This window comes from Nilaparvata lugens, chromosome 6 (genome assembly GCF_014356525.2).
Source record: "Nilaparvata lugens isolate BPH chromosome 6, ASM1435652v1, whole genome shotgun sequence".
Classification (NCBI taxonomy): domain Eukaryota; kingdom Metazoa; phylum Arthropoda; class Insecta; order Hemiptera; family Delphacidae; genus Nilaparvata; species Nilaparvata lugens.
In genome coordinates, this window is record NC_052509.1 from 47,130,557 (window position 1) to 47,152,848 (window position 22,292).

The following is a 22,292-nucleotide window of genomic DNA, read 5'->3' on the forward strand; positions in this document are numbered from 1 at the left end:
TGCAACTAAATGTAAAAGTAATTAAATCTTATCATTTTTTGAGAAATTTCTCAATCGCTTTTCCTCTCCTATTACAGTACTGTACCTATCAGAGTAGGCTACAGCTCTAAACACACAAACGGCGAATGAGTTATTAAAATAACCAATGAACTGCTGGTTTATTGTAAACAAAAAATAATTAATTCCCTGAAGAATTACATTAAGAACCGATTCAAGTTTTAATTCTGTTCACTCAAACTCGATCAACTCAATCTATCTTAGTTTAGCTAGCCTATCTAGGCCATCTATGAAAACTGCATTTTAAATTAATATACTGAAACAATGAGTAGAACTTAGACATCAATACTAGAACTCTAAAACTCAACAATTTCCATAAAGTTAGGTTATTGTTGATAATAGCCTGTTACTTTAAACCACATTATTAACACTGAGTCTCAAGTTCATTTTGTTGATTCTTGTAATTCAAATCAAATTGTAAAATAGAATTCAACATCATGAACACAAATTAAAGATTCAAATTCAAACTACGAGCTACGAGGCACAGGTCAGTTAATCAGTTTGTACAAACAATTTTCTGCATTATCAAAGGCTATACGATATCGATAAAGTACAATGTATCGATAACAGAATCTCGATATATATTGTCACATTCTGAGGTGACCGCATTTGTCGTGTCAAGAGGCGACAAATGCGGTCGATTTTCATTTCTGCACCTTCCGACAAATGCGGTCAGCGACAGAGTGGGTCACATTCCTGAGGTGACCGCATTTGTCGTGTCATGAGGCGTCAAATGCGGTCGAAAAAATGACCCACTTTGTCGTCGACCCAGTTTGGCACTATACCGAACGAATGAGCATGTACATTGTAGTCAGCAGCCATTGTGAATGAGTGAACACGTGCAGCCATTATGTCTGTGAAATCATCTAATTTTAATTGTACTTTATGTAGAAAACAATTGTCCACTAACTAGTAGTTCTGTGAACAGTAGACCTCACGCAACACTCTCACTCACAAGTACCTGATTGAAACTATAGACCTTATGGAGATACAGCAATAGACTGGCTTCTTCACACATCTGTGTAATCACTTGTTAGCTGATTTATGATGAATAATTCTATAGTCTGATTTTTACTCTAATATTGGTGTATGAAGGAGGCTCCTTTTTCCTTCTATATTATCCTTGGAATGCAATATTTCCAAAAACCTTGTAAATACGTCGACGCTCAATTTAAAAAGGAACATACCTGTCAAATTTCATGAAAATCTATTACCGCGTTTCGCCGCAAATGCACAACATATAAACATTTTAACATTAAGAGAAATGCCAAACCGTCGACTTGAATCTTAGACCTCACTTCGCTTGGTCAATTATAATTTACAGATGCATCTGCAAATTGTCCATAAAAGTAATAGGCCTGCGAAAGAAGGTGTGATATGTCCATTCCAAGACTTCAGAAAAACTCTAAGCAGTCAACATTCAGAGTTAGTCAGACACTTGACAGAGAGGCATGAATTTCTGCCATCAATTGATGAATTCACGTTTGCTCCTGAAGATGGTAACTCGCTCATGAATGGTTGTATTTTGATCTTTTAAACCCGCATTTTTCAATTAATTATATAGAGCTGGTGAAAATTATGGAAACAGCTCAAAAACAAAAACCGCACATTATCTTGAACCGTTCCAGTTTGTTGATGTAAAAGTTGTAAATTATGTTGCAAATGAAGCAACTGAAATCATTTGTTAGCATCTGTGTAATAGCTCCCAAATAGCCTTTGTTGATGTTATGAGTTAATGAAAAAAAAAACTAGTAATTGCATGCAATTAATTCTTCAGCTGACTGAATCGCCATTTTTTTGTATGGGAATATGGGTTGAAATTCTCTCAAGGAGAAATTTTCCATTTTTTATGAAATTTCAATTTCAATTTATTCTAGACAACTTATTTGACATAGATATTTAAAGTCTAGTAGGAGCTGGATGATGATGATGATTGTGCTAGAGATGAAGAGTGAGTTACATTTCCATACTTATGTGATTTCTTGTGATGCTCTTTCATGTGATGTGTGATTTTTTTAATCATTGCTAGAAAAATATCCAAGTTGTATGGGGTGGAAGTTGTAGGATTGAATAATTTTGAAAAATTACCCTTTTTTGAAAGTGTGTAGCTTCATACCAAAAATCCTGCGCAACCACTCAATTTATTGGAAATCTTATTATCTTCAAGTTTGTAGAGAATGCTTTTTCTCGAAAAACTCAAGGTTCTCAAGATTAATGGAAAAATTGAGAAAGTCCGAAATTTTGGGAGGTGTTGGGGGTGGAGCCGCCCTCTGGCATGTCAGCTAATTTCAGATTCGAATTCAGCAACGCAAAATACGTATCAATGCGTCGAGAGAAATTCTTTCTGGGCTATTTACTTAAAAACAACCATTTGACTGTACTAGAGGTTATGTAACAAGTTTTGATTTCGACATAAAGAGGTTTTGTTGTGTTTTCGTGAGCATTGGCGAATCAGTTGCAGTTCCACTGAATGCCAGTCACAGCTCAGTAACAGATATCACAGTGAACGCAACTGCTCCAACAAATACGTTATCAGCGCATGCGCATACTTCTCTATTCTAGAGGAGCATTTCTACAGCAAACCTCGCGTTAGAGCAGCAGCTGCATCGAAAGCAACAGCTGATTGGCTCATTGGCTGACATTTTGTCAAGTCAAGTGTCATGTCAAGCTGAGTGGAATGGTGCAGTAGAAAACAAGAAAAATTATATAATAGCCTAATATTATATTTATGTACTACTTTGACTATATTCTGTGTAAAAAAGAGCAGTCATAATTAGTAATGTCAAAAAGTGTTGCTAGTTATTAAAATTATTTATGATGGCATCTTCCGATTCTGAAACCTTTGTAAACGATGACCTACTGTCAAAATCTCCACAAGTGTTTACTCTGCAAGAAATTGATAACTTGAAGAACAAAGATAAGGAAGAAGTTCCTCTGCAACACCCCTGGACGTTTTGGTATGACAAGTAAGTACATATTAAACCGTTTTTCTACTTACTATAAAGCTCTTTTCTAACTTGTGCATTATAAATAGCCATCTTAATAAGTTGATATTTTATTTTAAATTGTGTAGCCCTATTCTAAAGCTCCTGCCGCCAAACAATTTAGTAAAAAACGGGAGCTCACTTAATAAATTGTATTTCAATGTTAAATTCTAATTTTCAGTAGCCTAATAATATTAGGCTACATTAGTATAATTTGTATAGTAGGCTAAATTGAAAGATAAAATGATAATTCCATATTATTGTTTTTTTCGTTATCTAGACTCGTTTCATAAATTCCACTCTTTGTTTTTAATGTAGTTTTTACCATCTAATTGTAGCTAGCTAAAAGTATCATTAAACATTATTTGAGTAAGTAATATATTACAATATTGTAGTACTGTACTATTATAGTATTAAGTAAGAACTATAGTATTGAAATAATTTATGCCTACTAACTTATAGGACTTATAATTATTAGTTACCTTACCTATGTAGGCCTCTATGGTTTGTTTTTGTTTTGTTCAAGTATTTATTGATAGATAGGATTATTATCACAGGAATACAAAAATGAGAATATACATTACTCTTATAAAACCAGTTGTCACGTCATATTGCTGCAAAACATGGACAATTCTGCAAAGCTCTGATGGTCATTGAAAAGAATATAGTAAGAAGGATCTATGGTCCAGTCTATGAGGATGGTTCGTGGAAACTGAGGAAAAATCTGGAAATAGAATCAATTCTGTAAGACATGAATATTTTTCGATTCATCAAGGCTAGAAGGATCAGCTCTCTGGTACACAAAGAAAGAATGACTGAGAACAGGATGCAAAAAGTCACGTTAAATGAAAAATTAGATGCTGCCAGAAGAAGAGGAAGGCCAAGAGTAAGATGGAATCAGGATGTGGAGAAGGACCTGAGAGCGATGGGAGTCAGGGGCTGGGGGAGGAATGTGTTCAGAATACATGAACCATGTCAGAGAAGCATAAAACAATGAAAGGTTTGCAACAAATCTTAAAAACTTGAAAATATACTTAATATTATGATGTTCTGTAACACTTAACTACAGTCAATCTCAATTTATTCATTAAGAGTGTACAAGCTCTTGGAAATTAATAAATCTTTCAAAACCCGCTTAAGGCTGTTCCGTACACTTTTCTCATTTAAATTGGATAATCTTCTCCAATATAATTGGTAAGATCATTACAAGAGTAAGAAAAAGTGGCAACTGGAATTTTTAAGTGGTTTAATAAGCAAGTTATGGGTTGTTGAAAATGCTAATTCCGTTTTCTTTCCAGATCATAAACGGTTTCGAATTTTCCATTGGAGTTTTTTTAATACATTCAATATATCATTGGCTTTGTTCTCATATGCGTTTTTTCGCGATTTATGCCAAAATAAACAAGTTATCGAATTTACAAAAAAGCTACTTTTTTATTTAAGAGCGATTTGGGGAATAAAATGTTTTAGTTTGGAAAGATACATTTTTTAATTTTTAAGAGAAGTTCTGTTAATATAGTCGAAACCGGATCTGGAAAGTAAACGGAGCTAGCACTTCAACGACCAATAACTCGCTTATTAGACAACTTAAAAATTTCAGTTGCCACTTTTTCTCATTCTTAAGGGCCCTACACACCTACGGATTTGGCCTTGGCCTGTCTTGCCTATGTCCTTGAACGACACGGAGCAAAATCACTCTACACTAGTAGTAAGCAACGGGAGCCCGGCCTGCCGTACTTTTCAAGGCTATCCTCTTCACTAAAATCTAAATCGTCCAATAATAGAGATAGAGGAATTTTGATTTCGGATTTGAATTCAGCGACCCCAAATTCTTTTATGCGTAAGTCCCATTTTCAAAAATACCCGAAAACAAGGGAGCTATGACTGTATTATAGCTTTCTATTATCATACTAAAAACGTAGGCTACTAGGTTAATAAGATAATTTTTTGCACACGAAGGGACAGGCAAAGGTTTTTAGAAGTGTTCAAACACTTGAAAGTTCAGGACTAGACATGAACATTTTTAAAACTTTTCTTTAATTTTAAACTCTTAAAAATCAGCAAACTTCTCCCATTATCACTTAATAAAATAAAAGGTAAATATATTTCTTCATAGGAATATAATTCTTCATTAATAAGCTGGATAAACTATTTTATTATCCATTTGTATATTTCTTATAAATCCATGACATCCAAAGTTGAATGCTGTACAAGTATTAATATAATACTTGAAAGTATTATTACGTAAAAGTATTATTATAATACTTTCCACAAACATGTCATTTCCCGATATTTTTCGATTAATTCGCTTACAAATTCAGGACTCAAGAATATTTTTGAGTCTTGAGACATTTTCCACGAAAACAACTTTTAAAACTTACTAAAAACTTGAATTTAACTATCAGAAACTGAGTAATGTGGTGTGTAGGTGAAGACTGATACTGACCAACTGACTATACTGGGAGAGTATTCATTTCACCTCTATTTCTGCTATGTATGAGAAGCAATTCCTTCCTGTAAAAGATTTTGTGAGTGTGAGGGTGTGTTTGAGAAGTCATTCTAGGTTACTGAACAGGTTTCCCCTTCAAGTTGTCATTGACCAGAACTTCTCTTTTCACAACTGATCGTTCACTATTTATTTATTTATTTTTATTTATTCGTGGACAGAATCACAAATCATATAAATATGATTAGGAAGGAACAACAGGCTTGGCCCAAATCTATTCCATTCCCACATTTTGATTAATCAATAAAATGTCCAAAATTTTTTATACCGAAATATTCTATTCATGGTAGGGTGATTTTATAACAATGTTGCTGTTTTGCAAACAAAAAAGCTTTTTCTTAAGAATAGAATGACCTTCGGTCATTAGCACACACATACTTGTTTTCTTGTTGTCAACTGGCACTCTTGAATACATTGTGTCAAATTCAAGCCGGGACTTGGGAAATAAATACTGTAAAGCCTCAACCAGCTCCCAATAAGTACGGTATAGAACTCTTTACATCTTATGTAAGATAGTATTTAAAATACTATGACAATTCATTGATTGAAAAAAGTTATACTAAATATAATCCTTTAAAAATAGAAACAAAGAAATTGTGATTCAATTTCAGCTTCCTCAATAAAATTTCACACAAGTAGACAAAAATAATATAAAGATAAGTTCATTTTTATTGAATAAAAAATTAAAATGTTTATTCTACAGCTAATAAAAATTATGGGGAAACAGTGGTTTCCCCAGTACATATCATTGTAGTACTAGTACTTTCTTGCTATAGGTTCAACCAAATTCTTCATAGAAATAGAATTCTTCATTAATAACATAAAAGTGCTCACAGAGTTTTTATTTTCGACTATTTTAGAGTTCCCGCGAACTATTTTACTAATTCGAGGGCGCTGAATCCGAATCTGAAATCAAAATTGTGCTATCTCGATTTTTAGACGATTTTGATTTTTGTTAACTACATGCGCCCGGCCGGGTGAGCCTACACACTCACGGATTTCGCCCAAGCCGAGCCGAGTCGCGCCAGTAGCCCTGGACGGATTTGGCCTGGCTCGGCTCGCAATAAAATCACCTACACATTCACGGATTTCTCCCGAGCCAAACCAAGACAGGCCAAATCCGCGAGCAAAATCCGTAGGTGTGTAGGGCTCTTTATAATGATCTTAATAATTATATTGAAAAAGATTATCCAATTTAAATATAAAAAAGTGTACCGAGTGGCAGCTGCTTGAAATGGTCGCGGGAGTGTGATTACTGTATACAATTTAACCGACATATAAAATACATTTTTTGTGATTTTTTATGTATGCACTGGAGTAGCCTACTGCTGAACTCTTAGTTTATGACTGTTTCCCGTATTGAAGTGATGAAAGTTACTGTTTGTGCTATATCTTTCTAAATTACTATGAACATAAAATGAAGACATAGAACATAAGTGATGGCATGGTCAATATCCTAAGGCTAACAAAAATCTGCTTAAAATGTGTATTAAAAGGCACATTGGAAATTATTCTTGCTGCCTTCTTTTGGAGGATAAAGATTGATTTGGCTTTCACACTGTTCCCCCAAAGAGTAATACCATACATAAGAAGACTTTGGATGTGAGCAAAATAAACATCCAGTAGAACAGATGAATTGACAGTTCCAACTATCCGTAACATGTATATGTTACACTGAGCCAACATGTCAGATAAATAATCCAGGTGAGCATTACAGGAAAAACGTTAGTCTAAATGAAAACCTAAAAGATCAAGGGGAGGCTCATTCGAATTTCCAATGAAGCTGAAAATTATGCCAGTAGTTTTATTCTTATTGAATTTCCAATGAAGCTGAAAATGATGCCAGTAGTTTTATTCTTATTGAGAGATTAATATTAGTTTTATTCTTATTGAGAGATAGATTGCTCGCAGCACACCAATAATTTATAACTGAGTTACTTCTTTCAAGTACTAAATCCAGATCAGGCTTGGAGGCCGATTAATTTTCAATCATCTACAAACAAATAGCCATCATTGTTTATGCTATCAATATTAATTGGATCATTAGGTACCTAATTGAACATGCGTAAGCGAGTACTCACTTTTGACTGAAAAACGAAAAAAGAATGAAATACTGGCACCAGGCTGTTCTAATTTACCAAAATAGAAAGATGCATCTTTGATATTCACAGGTATACGGTATTGTTACTTATTTGAGAAATAACCTTTTTTTCAGACATGTTATTCATTATCAAAATTTGGGAACAGAATAGTTTTGGGCCAAGCCTGTTGTTCTTTCCCGATCATATAAATATTATAGCTCTATGATTTGTAATTGTATCTACAAATAAATGTTATAAAAAAATAAAATATTCAGCATTTATGTTAATATTAGGAATGTTTACAAATTGTATTGAGACTTTGTACGGTTTGGCAGGACTATACCTGGTGCTACTGCCTCTGAATTTGCTGCGTCGCTTAAGAAAATCTATACTGTGAGCACTGTCCAAGGATTCTGGGCAGTCTATAATAATATTCCCAAAGTTCATGAAATAAGGGTGAGTTTTTGTTATCTTAGTTAAGTTACACCTCTTAACTACGGTTTAAATTATGTCTTCCGTTAAACTATAAGTATAAAACTTTTCTATAACTGCCGTATTCAACTCATGCATGTACTCATGTTAACAGTTTTTGTTTATGTCAATCAAATACAGCATAAAAGCAGCTCTGGATTTACATATGGGTTAAATGGGCTATAGCTTAGGGTTGCAGAATTTACTGGGCGGCAAATGTTAGGAAGAAAAAAGTACAAATTTGAAAAGTATGTGAAAAATCACTTATAATAGCCTAAACGTTAATTATAAACATAGCAATTTGTAAATTTGGAACGATTAGAGAATCAGTAATCAACAATCTCTCTTGCAATTTGCAAAGCTGTACATATGAAGAAACTCAAATCAACTAGAGTTTCTTTAATAATGTGATGTTTCAATAATTAGGTAGGTCATATCTGGTGGCAGTATATAAGTATCTCTTCTATATAGAACTAGCCGACAGGCAAGAAGAAACTCTTCAATCAGTACCTTCATTAATCTAACTAAACTTATGTATCAAGATTTTTATTTAGTAGCTTAGTCTTACTTCAAAACCCTGAAGAACGTATAGTATTCATGAGCGATAAGCCTAACTCAATGGAAAACAGGGAAACCCCAATATAATTATGATTTATTTATGTGTGTCAAATTTGAACATTATTTTTGTGTTGTTTATTGCTGGAAGAAATTAAAAAAAGCAGATTTTGAGCACATCTTGAAAATGTTCTTGATGTGCATCTAAAGTCCTACGAAACATTCCCACCAAATACGAAAATTTCTGGTTCCTAGTAGAGTTCTTGTTCTGTTGATAAGTGAGCGAGTGAATGAATGGATAAATGAGTGTCAATTTGCTTTTATTTAATTGATTTTGATAAAATTTTTAAAAATAAAAGTAAGCGACAGGCAACTATGGAGATCGATCAATCAATCAATCAAATTTTATTTATTCAACTAGTTGCATATAAAAAACAAGCTTCACAACATTGAATCGCCACAATCAATAATAAACACAGAAAATACAATAGTGCAAGGAGGAGACGTCAAAGAAAAAACACTGGCTCTAGGAGCACCCCTTGGAAGAAATCGATTTATTTCAGTTGATTCAAAGGAAATTTTTATTTTGTAATAATTCTATTATATGTAACTTTCTTCCCTCAAGACATCCACACATTCATCCACTGTGTATGGCGCTCGAGGTGAATGTATTTTGAAAGAATCAACATTATATTAGTCTTTACTTTGTAAAAGGTACCTCACATTTCCAGAGTCTCGGATAAACCTTTTCACTTGAAATGATAGTTGAAACATTGAAACATGTGCGTAGTTGACCGATCGAAGTTTTTTTTTTTTTTTTTTTTTTTTTTTAAGATTACGTCCTAAAGACTCCAGTCATGGAGTATAAGACAAGTCATGTTATTACATAATAATTCTAACACTAAGTAGTTCAACCTAGTTTAGGTTTGAAAGGAATTCTTGTACACTATAAAAAGCTCTATCAACTAAATATTTTTTAATTTGTTTTTTGAAAATCTTCAATTCATCATTACTTTTCAAGATTTGAGGTAGCTTGTTATAAAATTTCCTACCAATATAATCTGGTTTTTGTTCAAATAACCTACTATTGTGGCCCATTAAATGATAATCTGCTCTGTTTCGCGTATTATACTCATGAACATCTGAATTCTGGATCACACCACTCGTTTTCACATGCATTACAACTTCATATACATAAAAAGATGGCACAGTTAATAGACCAAGCTTTTTAAATAAAGGCCTACAAGAGTCTAACCTATTCACTTTCTCTATACATCTGAGTGCCTTCTTTTGAATCTTAAACACCCTGTCCATATTTTGTTGAGATGAATTACCCCATACTAAAATAACATACCTAATATGAGATAGTATAAGTCCATGGTAAGCAGTTAACAGTAGTTTTTTATCATTCAGCCTAGCAAGCTGCCGCAGGACAAATACCCCAGATGATATCTTATTACATATCCTCTCAATGTAAGGATGCCATGTTAATTTCCTGTCCAATAAAATTCCCAAGAATGCTACTTTCTCTTCTTGGTCTAATTCATTTTCCTCTACAAACACATTTATTTCTCTATCCTCTACTGAATTATATTTACTTTTGAATTGTAGGAATTGACATTTCTTACTATCTATTGTTAATTGCCTTTGCTTTAAGAATTGGACAATTGACTGTACTCCAGTAAAAGCATTTATTTCTAGACTATCTAATAAATAATTGTTAAAGATAAGCGATGTGTCATCAGCAAACAACAGAGCTCTGTGATCTTTTAACTCTTTTGGTAATTGGTTCACATACAACAGAAACAGTAAGGGACCCAGAATTGAGCCTTGAGGTACTCCAGCCTGGACCTCCAGTTTTTGAGATTTAATTTTTACTATTTCATTCCCATCCACCTTGGTAAGCTCAACACACTGGTTTCTACCTATGAGATATGATTCAAACCATTTTAGTTCTATACCATTCACACCTACAGTTTTTAGTATTTCCAATAATATTCTATGGTTCACACAATCAAAAGCTTTGGATAAATCAAGAAATATTGCGGCTGCCTTCTCACCTGAATCTATTATATCTATTAGTCTTTCAACAAGGGATACTATTGCAGTCTTAGTAGATTTCCCTTTCTGGAACCCATGCTGTTCATCACATATGAAATTAATTTCTTCCAGGTGCATCAATAGCCTATTTAAAACTACTCTTTCAAAAATTTTACTTATTACATTTAGGATACTAATGGGTCTATAATTTTCAACTCTTTCAGAATCACCGCTCTTGAAAATTGGCAAAATTTTTCCTTGTTTCAGATCATCAGGGAAAATACCCTGCTCTAGTGAAGTATTAAGGAGATGCAATAAAGGGTCCAGTAATTCATTTTCACATTCTTTTAAAATTTTGCTTGAGACCCCATCCAATCCTACTGTTTTTTTGTTATTCAAATTTTTCATTATTCTTGACAACTCATCTCTTGATAATGGATGAAATTTAAATACCTTTTCAATTGGCTCAGCATTTAATGTAGTTGTATTATACGTATTAGTGTTCAGTGACTTTTGGAGATTATATGCAACCTGTTGATAATACTTATTGAAAAAGTTACAAATGTCTGTACTATCATCCATATAATTTCCATGTTCATCGATTATCCTAGGGACATTAGTAACTGTATCTTTTTGAGCTGCTCTCCTATTTCTATTAATTACCTCCCAAACAGCAGAGTTAAAATTGGTACTAGTTGTTAATATTTCAGCTGTTTTCTTACACTTAGCTTTCCTCACTTCTTTTGCATAGTTTTTCTTTAGACATTTGTATTTGACTTCACTCGGAACATCCCTCACTAATTTAAATTCCTCATAAGCTTCCCTAACAATATTTCTTTGAGTAAGAATATCTTCAGTTATCCATTCATCTACTTTGTTTAATTTACTTTTTACTTTGACTTTTTTTATTGGACAGCATACACTAATGTGAAATCTTAGAGTATCAATGAATTGCTTATATTTGTAATTTAGGTTACAACTGTTATAAACACTACTCCAATTTTCTTGAAGCAGTTCCTGCTTCAAACAATTTATATTTCCTAGCTCATATTGCTGAATTTCTTTCACAAAAGTTTTTTTTCTGCTTGGATTCTGGCCCTGCAACTTAACATCTAAAATTTGATAGTTATGATCTGATAGATCTGAGCTACCTAACCTGACATTACAACCTTCTATATTTGTGAGGATATTATCAATAATTGTCTGTGAAGTTCGAGTTACTCTTGTATATTCGTGGATCTTAATTTCTAAATTATTCATATTAATAATATCTCTAATATCCTCTGTCATTTTATCCTGCCTGGCAAAATCGGTATTGAAATCTCCTACTACTATAACATTTGTGAAACGAGCGGTTGTAATTTCCAAAAGTGTATGGAGCAGCTCACACAATTTTTGCCAGTCTCCATTTGGTGACCTATAGATACCTAACACTGCTACCTCAAATCGATCATCAATTTTTAACCTTAGTCCCGTCACCTCTAAATCCATCTCAACAGAAAATCTCTTAACAAAATCCAGTTCATAAGTTTGGGTATGTTTAGCATTGCTAGTGAATATACATAAACCACCACTTCTATGAGCTATTCTACAAAATTCTGATCTCAGTGAATAGCCTGGAATCCTAACTTGATTTATTTCCTTTATTTTTAAGCCATGCTCTGTGAAAATAACAATGTCAGGATCCTCCTGTTTAAGAAATACTTCTAATCTGTCAATTTTTTGCGAAGATACTGAATATTTTGATGATAAATACTAAAAACCTTACCATCTTGTGCTACTCTATCTCTAGCATTTGTAGCTATTTCCCTTTCCCTGTTTTGAGCCAATTTACTAAAAAATCGTTATTTGTTTTTTTGACTGTTTTTAAACCAGAGGATTGCAAACGGCTTTCAATCAGCTCTGCCAATCTATTACAAAAGATTACTTTGCCAGATCGATTTAGATGCAACCCATGATTAGTGAAGTTATGTCTTTTCAGCCTTTCATTTAGAAAACAAATCCCCAGTTGTTTAGAATTCTTATTTTTTAGGCTGTTGATTGTATTATGGATTGATTTGTTTGTCGAATTGATTGCTTCATTTAATTCTGGCCTATCAAACCTATTAGGAATAGTACTTATTATTAAGTTTGTTTTTTTGCTGAGTGGCACAATTTCCTTGATTTTTTCTGTTACTTGAGGAAGATGATTCAAGTTAGGTTCATTTATATTATTTGAGCCACCCAGTACAATTAGATAGTCATTTTCATCAAAGTCTTTAGTTTGTTCCCTAGCTGACTCTACAACTGCATTAATTGATGCACTTGGCTTGAAAAAACATTGGACATCAAATTTATTTTTCAATCTTTTATCAAGGAGATCACTGCAATCACGTCCATGACTGGACGTCAGTAGCAGAACTCTCCCTTTCCTATCTTTATTCCCCTCAGCTATATTTTTGGTTGCTGTCTTCAAAACCTCACTGTACGTTTTATTTCGACCATTTTCAGAGCATTTCCCATCATTTAGGTTAGATTCTATTTTTTTGCATTTGGACGGAGGTTCTATCATACAATTAGTATTATCAAATTTAGATTTTAGTTTCTTTATTTCCTCCGACATTAGACTACATTGATTTTTTAGATTTAGTATTTCTTTTTTATGGTCTTCATCTTGTAATTTTATAATCAGTTCCAAAGATTTAATTTCTTCTACCATCCCTAACCTTTCTTCCTCAGACGTTTTTAGAGTTACTTCTAATTGGTTTTTTAAATTAGTGTGGCTACTTTGTAGTTGAGCAACTTTTTCGGCTAAAGTAGTTTGAGGAACTGGGGTTTTTGGTTTTGGCGTTTTTGAATTTTGGTTTTGGGAACGCGTAAGTACTCCCGCGTTTCTATTAATAACCTTCGGTGTTCTATTTGAGCTCATCTTCCTATCTAAGAAATTATATTACTTGCAATAATAATAATTGATTTATAAATGATAGGATTTTAATTTGGTTATAATTTTAGTCAAGTAAACTATCTATGTTTATTTTTAAATCTCGAAAACCTAACCTCAAAATAACCTCTAAACAATGTTTGGCTTATAAAATAGAATTAAGAATTAAAATCTAAAACAAAATGATGAAACGTGATCAAGAAACAATTAATAATGAAATTAATACAAAATTTGTACTTATCCGTGACTATTTATAACACAAAATCTTCCAAAACCCAGGAGCGAAATTATGTATGACTTTCATTCACAACCTCAAGGTCAATTCAAGTGAGGTCCGAGGTTCAAGTCGACGGTTTTGCATTTCTCTTTATGTATTTATGTATGTTCCGCATTTACGGCGAAAATCGGCAATATATTTATAGATTTTGATGAAATTTGACATGAACGTTCCTTTTTGGTATATCTGGTATATGTGTGCTGAAGGGTATATACCGTAGATGTCTAGTTGCCACTTGGTCAACTTGTGACCGCAACAGATCGGTTCTTGCCGAATGGTGCCAAGTGGACTTGACGCGATCGAGCAAGGTGACACTGTCGTATACGGTCCCGATTACTTGCCTCGTTTCTAAGGGTCAAAACATAGTGAGAGCTTGAAAGTGTTGAAAATAATGCATGTATTTAAGTGGGTCGAAAGATACTGAAATGATATAAGAATGGAGGTAGCTTCAAGCTTGAGAGAGATGAAAAAGACCGGTATGATTCGACTCATTCAAATACACGCATTGTTTTCAATACTCACGAGCTTGAAGCCACTTCGCCGCTCCACTATGTTTTGACTATAAGGAGGTGACAATCTGATGGGTTGACACCTTGACACTGGCGAGCGAGGTAACAATCCCGACAACGTGTTACCTGCTGTTGGTTGCGATGATTTCAATCATTCAACCACATTTTAAAAATCCTCCCGCTTCCGTCACCTGTATGCGAATCGCAGTGGTAATGAACTGAATTTCCAAGGCACCTCATGTATTCCTTCTAAGCGATAGTTGAATGGAGCTCAACTGGAACAGCTTGAATTATGAAATTTTTGAATAATTGCTTGTATAGAAGACTTTTATGTATAAAATGTATATGATTTTTATAAGTTATGGAATTTAAAAAAAAAATTGTACCAAATTTGATGTAATTTGCGCTTTCCAGCCTCGATACAGTTACCATTTGATGAGAGATGAGAGACGACCTTTGTGGGAAGACAAAGCGAATAGTCAGGGCGGAACTTGGCGTTTCAAATGCATGAAAGAAGATTCGGTGAGTTTGTTATCGAACAGAATAATCATTATATCATCTAAAACTGAACCGTTAAAGGTATAATCCACCAACTTAGTTATACGTAAATGGTCGTTCTCACACTCACCGATTGACGGCTGAAACTAAGAATATTTCCTGTGATTGGCTAATTCTCAACCAATAGCTGATTCCTAGCCAATCGGAGGACACTTCTAAGTATTGACCGACAATCGGTGAGTGTGAAAACGACAAATCTGGGATGACATCAAGATAAGGTCGCATTTATTATGTGCTGCATTAAGTTTAAACCATCAGCTGATCGATCGATTTTTATCATGATTGAATGCTACGAGAAACAATCAGAGAAGGCTTTTTTGAGAAGTAGGCTTCTCTGATTGGTTCTTGTGGCAATTATCATGGTTAAAATTTAACATGCTTTTGTGCAACCGGAAATATGTATTTTATTTTTTATAAGTAAGTTAGTCTAAAATCGAGAGTATATATTTTTTCCTTCGTATTAACTCATTACTATATTATTCTCTATAGTCAAGGCTGTATAAAAAATAGGAAATCCCTATGAATTATGTTTCCTGCCCATTTCTTACTCTGACCTTACGAGAATATTATCGTATTCTTACTATTACATTGCATACCCTTCTATTATAAGCTTCATTAGATACGAGTACACCGAAAATGTTTCATCATGGGGAAACAACATCCAGTATCAAATAATTCATTTTCTTTAGACGACTGTATTGACATATGACCTGGCAATCAATTTTTCAATTGCATCTTATCAGCATTGTTAAAAAATCATCTCACCAACTCTCATATTGAGTGGCAGTCAATCTACTCGTACGAGCTTATCACAGTCTTGAATTGAATGAACTTTTATCACTATGCTGATGAGCTTCTAATATTCAGAAGATTAGAACAGAAATAGATGTTTTTACGCTAACTCATTCGTTCAGGAAATTGTTTATGAGATTATCCTTTATAACAATAAATTTGGTAGTAATAAAATAAATACGGTAAATTGTTAATGTTGAGTTTTCTACATTAATGCTGATGAGATTGCTGATAATGCTGCTCACATTCATAACAATATATTTTGTAATATTTGTTGTTTTCACTTTCATTCCACCGATTCTATATAAAGTACTTTTAAAGTTATTCAATAATTATTATTACTATCATCGTATCAGACCCCATTAATTTATGGACAAAGACGATGATTCTTCCTTTTATTTGCCCATAACAATATATTTTTTCAACACGTTCTTTCTTCAATCCGACCACTTTGTACGGGTCTTTCTGAACTATTTTAGCTGAAACATCCCAACTAATATCCATGTGTTCACCATATACCTGAATGAACTCCTCCTATTCATAATATCTTTTGAATTTATTATGCCTTTTTTATAATTCGAAGAATTATGTTATTCTCCAATATACAGAGTGGGTGAAAAGTCCGAGAACGGCTTGATATCTCATACACAAAGGTTATTTGACGGTGGGTGTGATTGGGGATCCTACTCAAATTGAAAATAATACTTTACTATGAGTTCAAAAATCTGGTCCGCCATCTTGGATTCGCCATATTGAATGCAACTTATTTTTTTTTAAATAGGAAGGTGGTCATGCGATACATGATTTCGATACGAAATTTTAAGAAAAAAAGAATGACGAAAACCGCATATCGATATCTCGAACCGTTTAGAAGATATTCACATTATTAATTAATACTCTTCATAGCAGAAAGGAAAGAAAAAAGTCCGAGAACGGCTTCATATCTCATACACAAAGGTAATTTGATGGTGGTTGTGATCAGGGATCCTACTCAAATTGAAAATACTACTTTACTATGACTTTAAAAATATGGTCCACCATCTTGAATCCGCCATATTGAATGAAACTTTTTTTTCAAATAGGAAGGTGGTCATGTGATGCATGATTTCGATACGAAATTTCAAGAAAAAATGAATGGTGAAAACCGCATATCGATATCTTAAACCGTTCAGAAGATAATCAATATCATACATATCAAATGAAATACGTAAGTGGTATTGATTAACTAGTAGTTCTGTGAACAGTAGACCTCACGCAGTATTCTCATCCACAAGTACCTGATTGAAACTATAGACCCTATGGAAATACAGCAATAGTCTGGCTTCTCCACACATCTGTGTAATCACTTGTCAGCTGATTTATAATGAATAATTCTATAGTCTGATTTTTACTCTAATATTTGCGTATGAAGGTAGCTCCTTTTTCCTTTTATATTATCCTTGAAATGCACAATTTCCAAAAACCTTGTATATACGTCGACGTGCAATTAAAAAAGGAACATACCTATCAAATTTCATGAAAATCTATTACCGCGTTTCGCCGTAAATGCGCAACATATAAACATTTAAATATTTAAATATTTAAACATTAAGAGAAATGCCAAAACGTCGACTTGAATCTTAGACCTCACTTCGCTCGGTCAATAATGTAAATATCTTGTAAACGGTTTGAGATATCGATGTGCGGCTTTCACCATTCATTTTTCTTGAAATTTCGTATCGAAATCATGTATCGCATGACAACCTTCCCATTTAAAAAAAATAAAGTTGCATTCAATATAGCGGATCCAAGATGGCGGACCAGATATTTGAAGTCACAGTAAAGTAGTATTTTCAATTTGAGAGGGATCCCCAATCACAACCACCTAGGAATCAAATCTTTTATGAGATGCTAAGCCGTTCTCGGAATTTTTTCTCTCCTTTCTGCTTTGAATAGTATTGATTAATAATGTGAATATCTTCTGAACGGTTTGAGATATCGATGTGCGGTCTTCACTATTCATTTTTTCTTAAAATTTCGTATCGAAATCTTGTATCGCATGACCACATTCCTATTTTAAAAAAAAAGTTGCATTCAATATGGCGGATCCAAGATGGTGGACCAGATTTTTGAAGTCATAGCAAAGTAGTATTTTCAATTTGAGTAGGATCCCCAATCACACCCACCGACAAATAACCTTTGTGTATGAGATATTAAGCCGTTCTCGGATTTTTCACCCACCCTGTATATGTTTCTCAACATTCCCACGCAGGTTACAAATGAGAAATTTTGGGGGGAATTATTGATTCAAATGCATTACAAATAGATCCCACAATCAATTTTGCTTATTCCAGCATTATAATAATTAAGAAGAATGGATAAGTCATTTTTATTTTATGTCGACCACATAGCCTTCAAACTCATATATTTTCAAAGTTTCTTTCATACAACAATGTTAGTACAAATAAATCTCCTCTAAAAAATTCTGATAAACCTGAAAGTTTATTTGCGTATTCAACATGAATGATGCTACAATGTCAATTCAACTCTTATTAAACGATTTGTTGGGTATTTTATTTCTCTCTCATCTTTAAAATCTGTAGGCCTATGTGTTTCCCGGCTCTGAAAAATATCCCGCACGAACCAAATCAGGCCATCTTGAAAACGAGACAATCAACTATCACGAGATTATTCCAAATTGTATTTAAAATGTCCTCTTCATAGAGTGCGTCAGATAATTCTAATTATTTAAAAAAAAAACTTTCAGGCGGTCGGCTGTGTAGTTAGAGCGGTCCCATCATAGAAAATTCAAATACAAATAATATTATTCCCTCTTCAATATTACAGTGATACAATTATACAGTGGTTTCGTGTTGGCGCTGATGAGCTGTCAACAAAAGTTGAGCTCCATGCACCTGCTACTCCCGTTGTTAGTGTGACCACTTGAAGAGCCAGCCCAACTTCTCCAAATACTATTATCGAGTTTAAAAATCGCCGGTGGTTCGGAACCCACCTATAGCTTAAGGTGCACCAATCTCGCATCATCATCCGTCTCATTACACACACACAAGCCTTGAGTTAATGAGTGCATCATCCTCAGCAGAAAAAGAGTACCTACAAGAATGCTGTATTGGTAATATGTTGTATTAATTGTAAGTTATTGTCTGATTAAAATTAGTTGCCGGCAGAGAACTTTGCTGAGGAAGGATTTTGCTCAAATCCTTAATCAGAGCAAAGAATAATAACTATAGTTTGTGTAAAACAAGTTGAGACTTGGCTCTCCATCCGAAGAAATGACAGGGTTGCCAAATCGTGTAAAATTGCAACTTTCTCAAATTTCCAATTCAACGTCAGAATTGGATGTATAATATCATCCCCGATATCCTAGTAGTGCTAAAAAAGTTTCAGGGTTGAAGTATTGAAAGGAAATTCAACTTTTATGATAAAATTGGAAACATCGCAAAGATTTGTTTTTCTTTTGAATATCACTTCTCTCAGAATCATGTAGCGTCGTAATGAGTAATAATTTTATATCAAATCAACAGGGAGACTGTCTCCTTTCTATTGGTGTCTGGATCATTTTTATCCGACACATAGATATTTTTTAATTAATAATTATATTCGTCAATGTCGAGACATTTCGAACAGGAAACATAAAATTTTCGACATGCTGGAAAATTTTTTGTTTAGAGAGATAAGTGGGTGGTGAAAGCGAGAAAGTTTCTCAGAAATAATTGAAATTGTTTTTTCAATTGTCAAAAGTAGTCGGACGATCGTATTTTGGTCTCAAAGGAATTTTAAAGTTAGAAGAGTGGCTGCATGGTATGCATAGTGTACCAAATTGTATGCTAAAGGCTGGCAATTTACAAGATTATTTGACTGAATTATTTCAAACGCAAGCAGCTGATTGTCTAGAAAGGCTGTAATGAAACACCGCTTGGATTATTCTAGGCCAGGTTGTCATTTCCACTATTATTATGGTCATCTAGCAGCTTCTCTTTGTCTCAGATACAGAGTAACGGCTAGCAACGGTCACAGTTATCACATAGTTATTCAAAAGTATTCTTTGAGTATCTATAGTGAGGTCCAAGTTATAATGGCAGTGTGTGATTTGCAATGGTGTTGCTATCCTTGTGTATCATTCAACAAAGCAGATGACGTTATCTCTTTCACGCATTGCAAGGTTGCCACATCGTTTATCAACAATGTAGAAATTCAACTAATTGACAAAATAGGGTTAAGGGTTAGGTTTTATTAAGGTTATATTTAATTCATAGTCATCGTTTAGACGTCGTAGCGGTAGCATGTCGAGAGCATTGTATTGTTAATAGAATAGTGTTGTATAGTAGTAAAAATATTTATATTTCGATAGTTCCGTATCTGCGCATTAGTGGAATTAGGCCGACGCGAAATTGTCGAAAAGAACGAAATTGCAGTACGCAAGTGCGCGTTCGAGCGTCCCGGTTAGGCCGGCCGGTCAATGTTCGCGACACAATCGTTTTGAATAAACATTTTAAATTCAACATAAATGTCGTTCGTCAGACCTTCGAAATTTTTGATTCCCGAGTTTGAAGAAGAGGCAACAGAAGAAGAAGAAGAAGAAGTCAAAGCGAATGAAGGAAAAATGGAAACTGGTAGTGTAAACGCAGGTATCCCTACAAAGGAGTCAACGCCGGAAAAGGTCATCGACCCAAATAATTCAAGAACAGCGACCGAACATATATTGTATAATAGTTGGAAGGAAGCTGAAAATAAATGTGTAATGATGCAAATCAAGAATGAAGAGCTTGAAACGAAGCTAGAGCAACTGATTAAAAGAATCTCTCTTCTTGAGAAAAATGGAGAGAGTAAGAACCAGCCTCAGTCATTTACTGTTAGAGGAAATTTGAAAACTGATAAACTAACTGCCGAAAAGGAAGAAAACAAGAAGCTACATTTCTCTATGAAGAAGAGTTAGCAAAGGAGACTGAATGGATTCGAGTGAAATCAAGAAATTAAAAAAAAAGAAGATGGATACCTCGCTTTCGCCCCCCCAGCCATCAACAAGCAGTGCAGCAACTGACAGCCAGCACATCAAGGAAAAGAAGAATAAAGTAGTGCCCCCGCCTCCTATCATTGTGAACGATATAAAAAATTTCAATACGTTTTTGAAAACTTTGAACAGTGTCTCTCCAGATGACAAGTTTAGAATAAAGCTAGTCAGTGATGAAACATTCAAAATCAACGTTCTAGATGTAGATACTTATAGAAACGTGACGAAAGAATTGGTTGATACTGGCTATAAGTGGCATTTATACGAAAATAAACAGTCTCGACCCATCAGAGTGATGGTAAAGAAACTACATCATTCATGTAGTCCAGATACCATACTTGATGATTTGAAGAATCAAGGCTATAAAGTCCTGGAAGTGGTAAATAAACTCAAATATAAGACTAAGGAACCATTGGACATGTTCCTGGTATCCTTTAGCTGCGAGGAAGATTACAAAAAAAATATTTGAATTGAAAACGGTTCTTGGATGTAAGGTGGAAATTGAAAATATAAGGAAGACAAAGCTGATAGCCCAATGCAAGCAATGCCAGGCTTACGGTCACACCCAACTTTACTGTAACATGGAACCAAGATGCGTGAAATGTGGATCAAAGCATCTAAGTAGGGACTGCCAAAAATCCAATGATGTCCTACCAAAATGTGTCCATTGCGGAGAAGCTCACCCTGCAAGTTACAGAATACTGTAGCTATTGAACTGCAGAAAATCAGAAATGCGGCTCAAAAAAGGAAGACAAACACTCCCAAAAGCTCAATCAGTCAAAATCCAACTACAAAACTTGGAGATAAAAATACTAAGCAGATAGGAATTCGTGTGCCTAGTCTGAGTAGAAAAACATTTGCTCAGACTGTTGTTGGAAACAAAGGCTCTAATTCGAATAGCTGTCAGTTCGATAATATGTTGGGAGATATTAATCAGGTGCTGAAGCTCATTTTACATAAGTTAGACAAGCAAGAAAAAAGTATCTTCTATCTTTAAAGCCGTTTTGAGAAGTTGGATAAAAATTATTCTTCTGAATTGTAATGCTGAATACACAGAAGAAGAAGAAGAAGAAGAAGAAGAAGAAGAAGAAGAAGAAGAAGAAGAAGAAGAAGAAGAAGAAGAAGAAGAAGAAGAAGAAGAAGAAGAAGAAGAAGAAGAAGAAGAAGAAGAAGAAGAAGAAGAAGAAGAAGAAGAAGAAGAAGAAGAAGAAGAAGAAGAAGAAGAAGAAGAAGAAGAAGAAGAAGAAGAAGAAGAAGAAGAAGAAGAAGAAGAAGAAGAAGAAGAAGAAGAAGAAGAAGAAGAAGAAGAAGAAGAAGAAGAAGAAGAAGAAGAAGAAGAAGAAGAAGAAGAAGAAGAAGAAGAAGAAGAAGAAGAAGAAGAAGAAGAAGAAGAAGAAGAAGAAGAAGAAGAAGTCAAAGCGAATGAAGGAAAAATGGAAACCGGTAGTGTAAACGCAGGTATCCCTACAAAGGAGTCAACGCCGGAAAAGGTCATCGACCCAAATAATTCAAGAACAGCGACCGAACATAT

The 22,292-nt window shown here is 34.1% G+C and overlaps 1 protein-coding gene across 1 annotated transcript in view; it reads left to right on the forward strand.

The window, feature by feature from the left end:
* Positions 1–2,647: 2,647 nt before the first annotated feature.
* LOC111053664 (eukaryotic translation initiation factor 4E type 3-like) overlaps positions 2,648–22,292 on the forward strand; it is a 29,098-nt gene continuing 9,453 nt past the window's right edge. The window contains exons 1-3 of the mRNA XM_022340580.2: positions 2,648–3,023; positions 7,964–8,084; positions 14,815–14,922. Of these exons, the coding sequence (XP_022196272.2) occupies positions 2,872–3,023; positions 7,964–8,084; positions 14,815–14,922 (381 nt within the window). The 5' untranslated portion in view covers positions 2,648–2,871. The remainder of the gene's footprint in view (positions 3,024–7,963; positions 8,085–14,814; positions 14,923–22,292) is intronic.